At 30.5% G+C, this 15,905-nt stretch overlaps 2 protein-coding genes across 2 annotated transcripts; one reads left to right on the forward strand and one right to left on the reverse strand.

The window, feature by feature from the left end:
- The first annotated feature begins 7,896 nt into the window (after nucleotides 1-7,896).
- Nucleotides 7,897-9,215, forward strand: LOC143536603 (cytochrome c oxidase-assembly factor COX23, mitochondrial). Its single transcript, XM_077030553.1, has 3 exons — nucleotides 7,897-8,009; nucleotides 8,856-8,932; nucleotides 9,050-9,215. Exons 1-3 carry the CDS (start codon nucleotides 7,919-7,921, stop codon nucleotides 9,095-9,097), a joined length of 216 nt encoding a protein of 71 aa, XP_076886668.1. The 5' UTR covers nucleotides 7,897-7,918; the 3' UTR covers nucleotides 9,098-9,215.
- Nucleotides 9,216-10,166: 951 nt separating this feature from the next.
- LOC143536628 (aquaporin NIP1-1-like) lies at nucleotides 10,167-14,094 on the reverse strand. Its single transcript, XM_077030571.1, has 5 exons — nucleotides 13,907-14,094; nucleotides 12,198-12,422; nucleotides 10,774-10,971; nucleotides 10,624-10,685; nucleotides 10,167-10,410 (listed from the first exon to the last, which is right to left on the reverse strand). Exons 1-5 carry the CDS (start codon nucleotides 14,033-14,035, stop codon nucleotides 10,185-10,187), a joined length of 840 nt encoding a protein of 279 aa, XP_076886686.1. The 5' UTR covers nucleotides 14,036-14,094; the 3' UTR covers nucleotides 10,167-10,184.
- Between the last annotated feature and the right edge of the window lie 1,811 nt (nucleotides 14,095-15,905).

Below are 15,905 nucleotides of genomic sequence, written 5' to 3' on the forward strand. Positions count from 1 at the left end.
ATCTGACAAGACGGCCTTGTTTATTATCTCCAGAAATTTTTGTTTTAAGAAAATAAGTAAAGTTTTTATTATCTGGGGTTTTTGTCTTCTTCCCTTCTTTAAAAGTTTTATTTTTATTCATCTCGGACTGTTAGAGCTATTGCCACTGTCTGACGATGAATCATACATTATTTCAATTGAATATACCTGCATATAGTCATCAAAAATATTTTCTGAAGGATAGTATCCTTCAATTTCTGCTTCAGAAATGAATTTTACCTTTTCTGGAAACTTTTGCCTATTAGGACATTCGTTGGCATAATGCCCCTCTTCCGAGCATATCCAGCAACGGCATTTCTTTTTTTCTTGGGGATAAACCTTAGGTTTTTCTTTTGAAAAGTATTTTCCATGGATGAATTTTCTTTTCTTGGGTTTCCAAAACCTTCTTTTAGTTTTGTATTTTCTTTTATATTTCTTTTTGAAATATTTGTTTTTCTTCTCATCACAACCAAAAGATAATTGAGGTGTATCAGTAATTTTATGGCAACAATTTTTGTTAAATCTTTTTAACTGTTTTTGCTTGTTGGAAAAGTCGCAGTAAACATCAATTTCTTCTTTAACAATTCTTGTAGCAAAACCTAGAGAGTGCTTTGTTAAGTCGTTCTTTTCTTTATTCCATCGTTCTTTGGCTTTTTCGCCAACAATAGGAATTTTCATTAGCTAAACTTCTATCCAAGAATGATATTCACCTGTGCTTAGCTTATATAAGTTTTGTTCATAAAGACAAGTAAAGTCATCTAAAAGACATATATCACAAAGTTGTGATTGGGTTAATATTTGTCTTGCTTTTTCAAGCAATTTTTGGTTCTCATGATCTTTATTTGTAAGGAAATCAAGACCTAAGAACATCATATACATGGCATTAATAATTTGATCAAAGAGATCATCCCCATGTAAATCTTCATTCCAAGTTGTTCCTTTAATAAAATCTTGGACTATTCCTGCAGACTTGTGTTCTATTAATAACAATAAGGCCTTAGCATTGGAAAATTCTTCTGGATTAGACTGGATAATTAGACTAATTTCAGTGTTCCATTTGTCGATTGTTTCTTTTATTTGATTAAAATCAAAAATACAATCTATTTTTATAGTACCAATTTCAGTTGAACTACCATTATTTTTATCGGAATTTGGTATCCCCTTATGATAGGGCATAGAGAATTCAGATTTTGTGTTCTCTTTCCTGTAGGATTGCTTGTGGTTACTACTACTAGCAGCGCTGGATTGATTCATCCTATGTTTTGGAACTTCTTCTTCAGTTTCGGGTTCTTTTATAGCAAAGATTTTTTCTTTATTTTATGGAAAATATTTTTCTTTTAATTCTTTATTTTCAGAAAATTTCTTTTCGCACTCTTGATCACTTAAGGTCATGAGTTGAACGAGTTCCTGTATTTGTTCTGCTGAATAATTTTCCAGCTGTTCGTCAAAAATTTGTTCTAATCTTTGTGTGATAGAACTCATTTATTCACAAGACAAAATAGTTTTATTATTTTGAAGATCTTGTATTTCTTTTTCGAAATTTCGTTTTTGTTGCATCAAAAGATCTAGTTTTCTAAGCTTATCACATGGGTCGATGCTCAAGTCATTTTGAAGCTCATTTATTTTTTGAAAGATATTTTGGAGATTAGAATAATTCATTCTAATTCATGGATTTATCTTTTGAATAGGATTTCTCATCTGACTTTATTAGTCTTTTGAGGTAGATCCGAAAGGCCATTCCAAAGCATTTGGACTTTTAGAACTTCCTAATGATGGATTTCCAACATTAAAGTTGGGAAAAGAGTACTTTTGAAATCTCTTTTTCTCTTCAGAAGTATTTTCTTTATGTTTTTCGAGCTTTGGCGTTTGTTCTTCTTTAATTTTATCAATTTTGACTGAGACATCTTTAATAATTTTTGCCGCTATGGCTTCTAAACCTTTATTGGTAGTTAATTCTTCTACCCTTTTGATTAAATCTTTAATCAATTCTTCGATTTTTATTAGACTCATGCTATGGAAATTATTGCTTTTCTAGCCTTGAGATTGTCAATTCTCTTTCTAATAGAAAAAATTTCTTCTTTTAAAGCTTTTATTTTTAGAGTTTTTGTTTTATGACTTGTCATAATATCTACTCTAACTTCCTCTACTCTTATAAGAAAAATTTGTATTGAAGCTTCTTCTTGAATAATTTCTTCATTCAGAAGCTCTAAATTTTTAAGGATTGGCTGTGATGAAGTCATTTCCCAGCTATTTCCTTAAGAATTTCACCATATCTGTCAACCTTTTCAGACATAGATCTTATTAATTGTGATTCAGTAAAACTAGGTTCTCTTATTTTTAAAGGGTTTCCAGTAAAACTGTCTAATTCAGGACACTAGAGGTTGTTTATTGCGAGCAATATTAATTGCCCAATCTTCTTGTAACTGTGAAGGTTCAGAAAATTTACTTCCTTCGACAGTTTCAATTTCTGAGAATATATATTCGATTGTTATATTCTCTTTCTCTTTATACTCAATTGAATGAGTACTATTTGTTAAAGCATACGGGATTAAATAATTAATCGTAAATACTTTATTACCTGGTTCCATAAGGTCGATTCTTTCACATTGATGTATGAAACTTAATGTTTTATCGAAATCTTTTGAATCTCGATGTAAGGCAAATTTAGGATAGATAGTAAACATAAATTTTCCATATGCTAAATTTCCTTGTACTGCTCATAAAAGAGCATCTTGTCTGTTAACAATTCTATTATCAACAAGAGCCATTTTTATAGGAAAATTAATTCCATCTCTAAATTGTGCCTTTAGAAGAATTTTTATTGCTCCTATATGCACCATGTTCATGGTTCTTCTTAACTCAGGTTTCATAGTCAAAAGTCTTTTTGCTATTTCTCCTTTAGTTAGAAGAGATAGATATACTCCTGAAGTATCTTTTATATCTACTGAAAGTTCTTCAGTATTGAAGCAGCAAATCTTATTTTTTCTAGAGAAAGCTCTTGAGACTAAACTCTGTAAGTGCTTAGGTTGATTAAAAACCGTTTTTTGTGTCAAGCTTGAATTTAAGCTTGTTAATTTTTTCTAGTTGATTAAAATTAATCATATAATCTAAAGCAAAACCGTTTTCATTTTCTCTAAAGTTTATTACTTCGGTTATTTCTTGATTGTTTGATGTTTCACAATCGGTTTCTTTATGATCTATTTTAAAACTCATTTAATTTTTGGTTACTAATCCCACTTTTTTAAAACGAGCACGTGGCTCTGATTCCACAATGGTGGTTGTTTGGTTGGTGGTGGTGGTGGTGGTTTAGAGGAGTTGATTGAGATTGAAGAAGGGAGAAAGAGAGAGGGGGGGGGGTATATTATATTAATATTATTTTTTTTAGTTTTAGTTAATAAACAAATATGTGAATTTACAAAATTACCCTCATGTGCCTTGCACATGACATGACTTAACGAAAAAAGTTAACTGGGTTACGGTCAAAGGACATGACATGATATAGTTTTTAAATATAAAGGATGCTTTCTGTTATTAAGTTTGGCAAAGGATGTCAATTGAAAAACCGTGCAAACATAAAGGACGTCTTTTGCCATTTTGTCAAAAAACTTTTATATACGTGACCCTTTGTCAGCCTTTGCTTTTGTTTTTCCCTCTAGCTACTTTTTACGTTTTCTGGCACTGAAGATGTATTTGTATTTGAGAACAGGATGCGTGATTTCTAGACAAAAACAAACATATTTAAACTTTCAGTTATTGATGTTATGAAACCAAGATTACATTTTGATTTAGCTTTATAAAACCATTGTCAAGTTTGTAAATATTTTTTTGAAAAATCATGTACAAGGTGCCTGGGGTTTTGGGATTCCATCGTTTGAGTTTTTTTTTTCAATAACACCTCTAAAAAAAATAAAAAAAACCCTGGTCTATTTATATTAATTGGACATGAGCCGTGTTATAATATATTAATATCTTTGCATCCAGGTCCAATTTAACTAAGTGTTATAATCTAATAATAACCCTCTGCAGGTCTCTTCCTATTTATTTAATCAAATTGGATTGGGCATTATATATTATATAAGTTACAAAAATCTTTGGGCCCTTTAAGCATTTGGGCCTCGTGCCAGTGCACGGGCTACACTGCCCAAGAACCGGGTCTGTATGTTGTGTAGTATGGGATCGTTTTTTTAGTGATATAGTGTAATTTTTTTTGTTTATATGCGGGACAAGCAAAATCCCACGTGTATTTTTTTTATTAATGATCACGTACATACAAATATTTGGATCTTGATTTGGGTGATGGAGGCAAAATCAATTTTATTCTTAGGTTTAATTTGTGTAAAAATGCAAAAACAAAATGAGAATACAAAATCGCTAGGTTAATGTAGTAGCAATATTGAAATTATTTAATCAAACTAATAACTTCAAATTCAATCGATAATGTTCAACTTTGCAGCAATATATTAAGTATAACATATTGATTAATCAGGAAAAGTGGAATTAAAGATTAAATAAATATATGAATATATAAACAATAAATTGTAACTTACATTTAATTTAATTACTATTAGTTGCCAAAAAAATGAGTTAATCATATTTTACTAATATATCCTTTTATTTAAATAATCAAAAATTAAAAAGAAATAATGTGATTGGTTAAAATCTCTTCTCGCACTAAGAAACACTTCTAAAATGAACATAATCATATATATGTATATATATAGGGTTTGGATCAAATACAAATGAAATTAACGTGCTAAACGTGAAAAAATCAAATAGAGTAATTATGTAATTACGCTATAATGTAATTACATAATTACTCTACTTGATTCTTACGTTTAACACGTTAATTTCATTTATATATATATATATATATGGTAAGAATCCTAAGAGAACCCTTTACAAATTGAGAACTTTGAGAACCATTTTGGACCACTAAAAACACATTTAAAAAAATCATAAAACAAAAAATAACAAAAATTTTTAAAAAGCAAAAAAAAAAACCAAAATTCTTATATTTCATTCCGGTTTCATTAAAAAAATAAAAAAAATACAAAAAAAATAAAAAAAAAACGTCGTATTATACACATATGTATAATTTTATATAATCTTTAGTTACGTAATATACACATATGTACAGTATCATTTATCTTAAATTATACACATGTGTACAAAAAAAACATGTAAATATACACATATGTATATATTATACATATGTGTATATAATTTAGCTAAACCGAGTTTTTTTTATGAAACCGGGATGATAAAATAAGAATTTTGGTTTTTATACTTTTTTGATTTTTGTGTTTTTTTTATTTTATGATTTTTTTTATTTTTGGGTTTTTTGTGGTCCAAAATGGTTCTCATAGTTCTCAATTTCAAAAAAGTTCTCTCATGATCCTGATCATATATGTATATATATATATATATACATATATATATATATATATGGTAAGGATCCTAAGAGAACCCTTTGCAAATTGAGAACTTTGAGAACCATTTTGAACCACTAAAAACACCTTTAAAAAATATTTAAAAAAATCATAAAACAAAAAATAATAAAAATTTTAAAAAAGTAAAAAAACCAAAATTCTTATATTTCATTCCGGTTTCATAAAAAAATAAAAAAAAATAAAAAAAGTCATATTATACACATATGTATAATTTTATATAAAATTTGGTTACGTATTAATACACATATGTACAGTATCATTTATCTTAAATTATATACATGTGTACAAATAAAATATGTAAATATACATATATGTATATATTATACATATGTGTATATAATTTAGCTAAACCAAGTTTTTTTTATGAAACCGGGATGATAAAATAAGAATTTTGGTTTTTATACTTTTTTGATTTTTGTGTTTTTTTTATTTTATGATTTTTTTTTATTTTTGGGTTTTTTGTTGTCTAAAATGGTTCTCATAGTTCTCGATTTCAAAAAGGTTCCCTCATGATCCTGATCCTATATATATAGGGGTGGGATCTAGAGAGAACTAGAGAACTACTAAAGAATTATTTTTAAATATTTTTAAAAAAATATTTTGTGATTTTTTTCTTTCCTCCTTCTAATAAGATGATACACTATTGAATATATGCAAATACGACACTAATAATTATATGCAAAACACATTATCGCATATATGTAATACAACACTAATGCACATATGCACTATGTCGATTTTTTTTTAATTTTTGTATATAATATAACACTATTGCAAATAAACAATACAAACAACTATATATATGCTATTCAACACTATTTCAAATATCAAAATACACACTATTGCACATATGCATTATTAAAAAAGTCGGTGTATTGCATATATGCATTACTCGTTAATTTTTTTTATTATTTTTTTATTTTTATATTATTTTTGTGGTGAAGAATAACAACATATAAGAAAAATGAAAGAAAAAAAAAATTTAAAAATAATTTTTATAATTAAATTAAAAATACTTCATTATTATTTCTCTAGTTATCTCCATAAAATGGAGTTCTCTCATGATCCTTTCCCTATATATATATATATATGGGTGAGATCTAGAGAGAACTCCCCTTAAAGAGAGAACTAGTAAAGAATTATTTTTAACTATTTTAAAAAAAATTATTTTGTGATTTTTTTTTCTTTCATCATTCTAATATGATAATATTGATACTAAAAAAAAAAAAAAAAAACTTGTCGGTGTAGTATTGTAGTGCATATGTGCACTAATGCCTATAACATATATACAATAGTGTTTTATTGCATATAATACAACACAATTGCATTATCCGATACACGCTATTGAATATATGCAAATACGACACTAATAATTATATGCAAAACACATTATCGCATATATGTAATGCAACACTAATGCACATATGAACTATATCAATTTTTTTATAATCTTGTATATAATATAACACTATTGCAAATAAACAATACAAACAAGTATATATGTGTCATTCAACACTATTTCAAATATCAAAATGCACACTATTGCACATATGCATTATAAAAAATTCGGTGTATTGCATATATGCATTACTCGTTAATTTTTTTTATTTTTATTTTTTTTATGGTGAAGAATAACAACATATAAGAAGGATGAAAGAAAAAAAAAATAAAAGAATTTTTGTTAATTAAATTAAAAATACTTCATTATTAGTTCTCTCCATAAAATGGAGTTCTCTCATAATTTTCTCCCTATATATATATATATATTAAAAACTAAAATTCCTTTTAGTAGCATCATTGTTCATCCATCTTTGATTTATAGCCACACAAAATATTCATCATGAAAGTTATTATCAACGACACACGTGCCTTTTACCTAACACATATGCCATTTAGACTACACAATATCTTACCCTTTATATAATTAGTGATGATAAAATTGTAATATGGCACTCATTTAAAACAAAGTATCACATTTTTTTATTCTATATTATTTACTACATTCACGCAAGAGTATCCAAAAAGTTCGTGCCTTGATCTATTTTGAAACGAGCTTGAGAAAATCTCGTTCAAAATAGCTCGGTTTGAAACCTACCTAACCAAGCCATTAAATTGTTAGTTGGATTTAACTTCTAGCCAAGCCAAGCCCGGACTGGTAAAAGTGGGCATAAAACTCGGTTCTGAACTCGACCCGAAACTAGACTCAGTATACCCTATCTGCGGGTTTCAGTTTCTCAAAGAAACCATACTCAGCATTATCGGTTCATGCCTGACTTGGTTATTGACCAAACCTGGAAGTCTGGAACCGGTTTGCCCACCTTACGGACCGGGAGTCATTGATAGAAAGGCCCATTGGGCCAAGCTTTAGAGAATTAAGGCTTTGACTGGTACTCTAGAAAGAACTCAAGCAGAGGGTGTGAAAGATCAATTGTACAGAAAGTAATAACTAGATGGGTGTGAAAGATCAATTGCCGCCATATCCGAACGCAGCTCGAATCTCTGATTCTCAGTGTTATTCTCAGTACACTGCTTCTCTTAAATGTAACATGTTTCTATTAATATCACTAATTTTGATTTTAATTTTTTAACCTATGTTTGTTTTATTGTAGATTTAGGCTTAGGGTTAGGGTTTATTCATATTCGAATCGTAGAAGCTGTTTAGTGTAACTAGTATTAGGGATTAATTGAATTATCGTTAGAATTTATGGTGATTTTATCTGGTTTATTGAGTTAGTTAATCATGATGATAATCAGTTATTCACCTTTTAACTTCATTTTCTTTATTGTATATTAATATGAACATTTATTAGACAAATTCAGTATTAGTTAGGAATATATTGCAACAATTTTCTGTTTTTGGATTCAGAAAAGCAAACGACCATGCCTCAAATAAAGTTTGTTTAGTTATGGAGCCCGAACTTTAGATATGTATGGGAGATAGTTTAGGCTCGTCGAGACGTGTGTATTTTTAAGTTTTAACTCTTTTGGACTTCTATGTATAAAATTTACACTGCAGGGTCAAGCTTGAGACAAGTCTTGGCTCGTTTAAGGTACTGCACATGAGTCCGAGCCTGAGCTCAAGCCGAGCTTAGGCTTGTTGAGGTTTTCTCAAAGTATATAAAAATAGATAAAATCTATACATCTATACAAGTTAATTAATAAATAATAAACAAGGCGAGACCTAGCTTTAGAAAAAGAGCTTGAAACAAGCCGAGCTCAAGCTTGGGCTCGGCTCGTTTACACACCTAAAAGCAAGTATTAGAATTTTCTGAGTTGTGTGAACTTTTAGTTCTGTAAGAATGTATAAGTGCAGAAAGGAGGAATTGCTGAATAATGAATGTAATCTTTAAACGACCAAACGACTTAGACTTTTGAACTTGTTTTCAGGTTTGGAAGAGTTTAGCTCTGATAAAAGTAAATGCCAAGAATATTTTGATGTCTACAAAGAATGCAAGAAAAAAGAGGTTAGCTCTATTTATCACAACTTCTTTCATAATCTATCTTTTACCGTTTGAGAATACAATTGATTGAAGTTTTAGCCGTGAATAATAATATATTGGTTAACTTTTTTGGTGTTACAGAGGGAGGCTCGTTTGGAACGCAACAAAAGTCGATCATTGTTCTCATGAAACATTCAGTGCTGAGGACTCATCCTTGAACAAATGAGAATCCGAACAAACGGTTTTGTATTACTCTAATACTTGTTTAAACAAACTAAAATAATTTGGTTTAATAAATTTGATCCTGTATCTCTCGCTGCTTAGAAATCTGAGAATATTATGAATTGTATGCCTCTGGACTAACTTCCATATAAGCAAACATTTTTGGTTTATTTGTTCTTATGTAATTTTTTTTTTCATGATAATAAACTGAAAGAAAAGCTACGGAAAGACTGTGTTGTATATCACCTTTGTGAGTGGATTTTAGTGTATACGGTTGTCTTAGCGTATTAAGGTCTGCGACGCGATAAGAATATCAAGATTCATTGTAAATGTCAATGATAAGTGATTAGTATGGGTACTACATAAGGAGACGATTATTCGACTGTAGGTCTAACATATGGTGGGTTGGGGGTGCCCGTTTCATCTTTTTGTACATTCCTTTTTCAATTGCGCCTCTCTCCGTTATTTTAATATTACCAGTTACCAAGATAGGATCGACAAAGGTATACAAGGAGTAGTGCTCTAAGCCCGGGGTTTTACTATAGTGGGCATCCTGGCTGTGGGTTTCGCCTAGAATTGGTGGCGGGTTGGGCCACTAGCGCTGTCCACGATTGCAGGCGTGGATGGCCTTTTGTCAATGCTTGTACCCAAGTGGCTATTACAAATGTGATATATGACCATCAAAAGTTTAAAGAGTTGAATGTTCTTTAACTTCTCAAGTGGTGAAATTTTATCAAATTCTACACGTTAAAGAAAAACTTGTCATCTTTAATGAAAAGTGAAAACTTAGTAATAGTAACAATATAACTCATTATAGTAACTTGGATATGCATGTATTTATGTACTGAATAAGTGAGCGTGTGTACTAAACAGTTGCATTCCAACATGTTTAGACTTCCGAAAACATTTAATCTACACAATGAATCTCAATTCATATTTTAGGTCAACCATTACAAGTTAAGACATTAATATTCTTATAACAACAATTCCACTCTTAAAGGGCATCTCATCAATAATATTTGTACAAGCACAAACACGCGCATGCTAGTATCTATCATCGTTTAGACCCGTTACGAGTGCTAGCATACCGAAGGAAAGATGCACTCTTGGTAATTTCACGCAAAGGCTTGTTGGTGAACCTTATGATATTGTAGACCCATGCTCCGGAAATGGCACCGGCGGTTGGACCCAACATGTAGACCCATATGCCCCTGTATTCCCTCGACACAATAGCTGGCCCCAATGTCCTTGCCGGGTTCATTAACGCCCCTGATATTGCCCTGTCACCCGCAACCATAAGTATCCGAAACTTAATTAGTAATATTTTGATTTGGTACGATTATACTTTCCAACGGTTTTAATTTGTTTTAAAATAATCAAAACTCTTACTAACGATCTGACTCGTGATTTTAATTTTACCTTAACACCGAACAATAAACACCCTTAAACTTATAACATTTGAATATGAAAGGATGTAACTGATGAAATCATACCCTGCAAACATGACATTAAGTAGAACCGTTGCTCTGACCGCAAGTCCGGCTAGTTCTCTTATCTGCATACATTCATATGATTTAACTTAATAACTTTTACATAAATTTTTAAAATTTTAAAATGTATTCTATAACTAATAACGTACTAACTGCTCGGTTATCGGTCGCGACGCCGGATATGACAAACATGAGATAGAATGTGATAACGAACTCTAAAACCAAAGACTGGAGATCAGAACCCGCGGGAAGAGTTCCCGCGAAATGATCTTGATGGCCGTTAAAAATTAACCGGAGAGTACCGCTAGCAAGAGTTGACCCGAGGACTTGAGCTGCCACGTATGCTGGTACCTTCATTAAAATAGGTGTACATGTTCAAATAAAACTAATATAACTTTCAATGTGTCACGTGTCGCATCAGTTTGAATGATCGGGCACTTATTTGCTCGGATAAGATTCCTCAATTAAATTAAAAAATAAGCATTTATCTTTTTTATTTGTCTAGTATCACTTTTATATAAAATTTGGTTTCTCTTTAATACTTCAAAATATTTAATATAAACCCACATATACAATTTGGTTTAGTTTTTTTTACACGCATTCTGATAAGTTTTATTTAAAAAGGAGTTGTATCTCAAGTAACTTTTTTTTTATTCATATAAACTTAGTTGTTTTGTTGCTCAAATAAACTCAGATATACAAAAACAATACAATATATTAGAGAAAAACTAAAATATATCTTTAATTACGAAATCAGTTCTCGAGTTTTTAATTAAACTGTATTCTTGAGTTTTTTTTCCATGGGATAAGAAATGAAATGATAAGATTTTAGTTTGAATCTTCATTCTTGAGTTTTTTAATAAAATAAATGATAGAAAATGATAGGAAAACTTGGGTGTTTTAAGTCTCAAAGTTTTCTTGCCAATTTGGCATGATTTGGAAAGAAAGGAAATGATAAATGTTTAAAATTACCACTTTACCCTTCAATCTACATCTAATAATTATTTTAAAAATGCTATATTTGTAAAACTATGCATTTTTTTCTTTTCATTTCCTTTCATTTAAACTAAAGAATGTAATTAACCATTTCTTTTCTTCCAATTTCTTTCATTTTTCGTTAAACTTGAGAATGCATTACATGCATGTACTTTCTTTTCTTCTCTCATCTTTTCCAATCTTATACTTTCATTTCTAAATGTATGCCGGTGGTATCTTTATTAAAAATTGGTATGTTTGTTGAGTGTTGCCTGGAAATGTGCCTCACGAATAAACTAGAAAATAGAAATGTAATTCTTTTTAATAATATAGCTTTCAAAGTTGAAAATATGGTAATGGAGATCCAATTTCTGACAAAATCTGCTAATGTTATTTAATTTTTTCTGTTACCTTTATTTTTTAATTGAAGAATGTAATTGATCGATGTTTAATATATTATAACCAATTATTTTTCTATGTATGCTATATCATTATGGTAAGAATAATTTAACACATAGTTACATGTATACTTTTACTTTACTTTTAATAAGCAACAAAACAACCTTTTTTTTCAAATTTATTGTCAAACGACAAAGATTTACCTGTTTGATAGGGAACCTATTGCAAGAGGCAAAAGCAATGGTGACAGCAGGGTTGAAATGTGCACCGGAGATATGTTCGACGGAGTACACCATGACCATCACAACCAGCCCCCACACGATGGATATTCCGGGAAGACCGATCACCTTATCCTTGTCGGCATTCACCACCACCGTGGCGCACCCAGAGAATATTACAAAATATGTTCCCAGAACCTCCGCTATCAACTGTCCACCATATAAGTTGATCACCAAACTTTGTCAATTTTAATTTGCATTATTAAAAATTTTATACATTATGATTAGTCTAATTTAATTATTTTTTTTCAGTTTAGAAATTGGTTAGATGGTTTGGTGATGTGGTTAATCAGATTATTGACGAATTTAGGTGTGGACGACTGCCAACCCAAATAAGAATATGACAATATATAATATTATATAATAGATTAATAATAATAAATAAAATAATATGTGCTTTTTGATAAGACAACGAAATTTAACGAATTTTAAATGAAAAATAAGGAATTTAAGAATAGATAAAAAGAACCTACGTACGCAATCCTATTACTTAATTAAAAATTATCAATATTTAAATGAATAAAAATAAATTTGGTTTCCAAAACTTTGCCAACTAAAATTATAATGCAATAATAATTATTATTTCATGATATAACAAACACCTGATGACTTAAAATAATATTAGATAAAGAGAAAAGAGATTGAGAAATTTTCGATCAACAAAATTTCGTTTAAATTTCATTTAAGCTATTTTATGGTGAAAATCTATGATCAAACCTTAAGAAAGCAACGACATCCATCTCCTAAAAAATTTTACTGGTTCAAACTTCAAAGGTTAAAAAGTTTAAAACATGTTGGTCCACTTCTAGTTCCGTCCATTAAAGTGATTTATAACAAAATTGTACATTTGTACCATAGTTGTTTGTAATTTATGAAAGTTACTTTCTTGATTACGATGTTATACCAAACAAGTCAAGTTTTAAAAAACAATAGATCCATAAACCAACTATTATTTTTATTAAAATAAAACAATAAACAAAAGCAAAAACAAAGCATGTCCCTTTTTAAAAAAAGTCATATTCACATGATTCAGGAGACTCAAAACTTAAAAGGATCAAGTATGGCTTTACCTTTATTATAATATAATTGAGAAAAAAAATAGAAAAGAAGGATTTAAAGTAACTTAATAAATGAACGAAAAAAAGAGAAATAATATTAAGAAAGAGAAAAAAATATGAGAGAAGAAGTAAAAAATCTAATTAACATTAACCACTGTTTTCGAGTTTGAAGGAAATGAAATAAAAGAAAACAAAAAATAATAAAAATAAAATTTTTATGTTTTCGTAAGCATTTTCTTCAAATCTCTATGATTTAGAAGGCTAAAAGCAAACATCAATTTCCATTCCTTATCATTTTCTCTTCATTTATTTCATTTATTTCTTTAAAAGAACTTTGAAACGCTGAAGAACGATTTTTCTGTATCCTCTCAGTTTCTTTCATTTCCCTCATTAAGTTATGCTTTATAATACAATCACTAGCTTAGCTTAATGACAAAGTATGTAACTTGTAATCAAATGACTGTGAGTTCTAGTCTCATTCAACCGAGACATGAAAAGGTGGAAAAAAAACTTTTACTGCTAAAAAAAAGTTAATACTTAAGAACACAACATAATAAGAGTATATAATATAAAAACCTTTTGAAGAAAAGGAACAGTTGGAAAACAGCAAGTTAGATCATCAGTTTGATCTTCTTCTGTATTCAGGGTTACTGCATGGTGGTCTTCAGCCATCACCGCCGCAGCTCCTCCGTCTATCTCCGGCATCGGCAGAATTTATGTCACGTATGAAATGGATATATATAATATTTATGATATATGATACTTAATATGGGTTGTGGGTTTTCCCAAAAACTGGCCCTTATTTATGGAGCAATAGTGGGTTTGACTTGTTGTCCAACACTTATTTGACTTAATATTTCGCATTCATTATTATCTTGATCCTTTCACATGATCCTTTTCCAACTACGTGAATAGAAAATGATATTTTATTTTTTTCTAAAACACATTTATTTCTAGTGACATTAATAATAAGGCTATGTGCACTGAGATAACGGTCACACTCCGCCTTAGTTTTTAAAGCCTGTGACCCCATCTTGTGTTGACGGGTGTGAGCCAGTTTCGATTTAATTTAACCTGATGGTTAAGATTACTCATGATCTAAATGTATAGTGGTATGGTGTTTCGCTTTCTAAAAATGAGATGGTTAGTTTACGTTATTGCAAATGCAAAATTAGATGATCTAAGACCTAATGATTCATTGACTCTATCCATTTGTTGGATATCCAGATGGTAAGGAGTATTCTTACATCTAAATGATATTGAATCATTTAATATGTAGGTTGGTAATATTAGTTAATAGGCGATTAAATACCGGTAAAAAACATCCCGTGTGTGGTTTTTTAGGGTTATGCTAAAATTTGTTGTGGTTCTAGATTTTGAAAATCGAAATTCAAAGTGTTATATATCATAAATTTTGATATAATCTTTTTTGAATGATTAAATTTTGGGAAAATTTTCCAAAACCACCACTTTATAGAAAGAGATTTCAAGTTTTTCTCTCCCAATTAAAGTTTCCAGCTTTGTTGTTTACGAATCTCATTAATTTAACTAAAAAACACAATTTTTTAATTTATACATCATTTTCTAATAACATTCTCCAACCCATTCTCCATTACCATCTCTATATTCATTTGTCTTATTATTATTTTCAATATAAAATGATTTCTAATATAAATTTATAGAAGGGTAGATGGAAATGAAGTATTGTGAAACACTCTAAATTTGGAGGCTTCTTATATCATTTCACTATAATATAGATATAGAGTTTGGAGATAGAGAATGGGCTGGAATGATTATTTGGATGTTTTTTTTTTAAATTTAGAAATGAAGATGGATGTGGAGAACCCATTGGGAATGCTCTAAGACTGGTCACTATGGGGCTCCAAGGGCTGAGCTGGCGGGCGCCGATGGGCGCGGAACACCGCCGTGGGGCGTGGTTGGGACATGGGCGCCATCAATCCGGTCTTTGCAATGGCCGGCGCGGATGAAGAAATTTGGTGGCCCCCCTCCCTTCAAATTAGGTGGAGTCCAACAAGATCTGGTCAACGTGGTATTGGGTGGCGGTGGCGTGACGGAATTCGACGCCGGAGTCATCGCAAAGGATGTGGAGGTGGCTGTCGGAGTCGGTGGTGAGGCGGCCAGCGAGGGGTAGGAAGTGAGAGAGGGTTTTAGGGAGAGAAAGCTTCAAGAGAGAGTGTGAGTTTGCAAGGATGTGGAGGTGGCCGTCGGAATTTTTGAGGTTGGGGTGAAGTGAAGGGTGGGAATTTGGAGTTATTTATATTTATATAAATTTATAAAAAAAAAATTAAGGGGCTTCGAAGCCCCCGCACCATAGAGGGACATCTTTGGGATAGGGCTTTGAAGCCCCCAGTGCCCACGTGGCGCTGACGTGGCATTGGGGAGGGGCTTCGAAGCCCCTCACCATAGAGGACAGTCTAAGGGGATTAAACAGGTTAATATGTACGTATATATTTTATTTTATTTTCCTAAACGACAGTATATACACATAAGAAAGTTATCGTTCCAAATCAAAAAATAGTGGAAAGAAATAATCCTAGAGTGATAATCTAAATAA

The sequence above is a fragment of the Bidens hawaiensis genome, unplaced genomic scaffold (assembly GCF_021521415.1).
Source record: "Bidens hawaiensis isolate Kalapana, Puna unplaced genomic scaffold, B.hawaiensis_p1.1 tig00010854_1, whole genome shotgun sequence".
In the NCBI taxonomy this organism is placed as follows: domain Eukaryota; kingdom Viridiplantae; phylum Streptophyta; class Magnoliopsida; order Asterales; family Asteraceae; genus Bidens; species Bidens hawaiensis.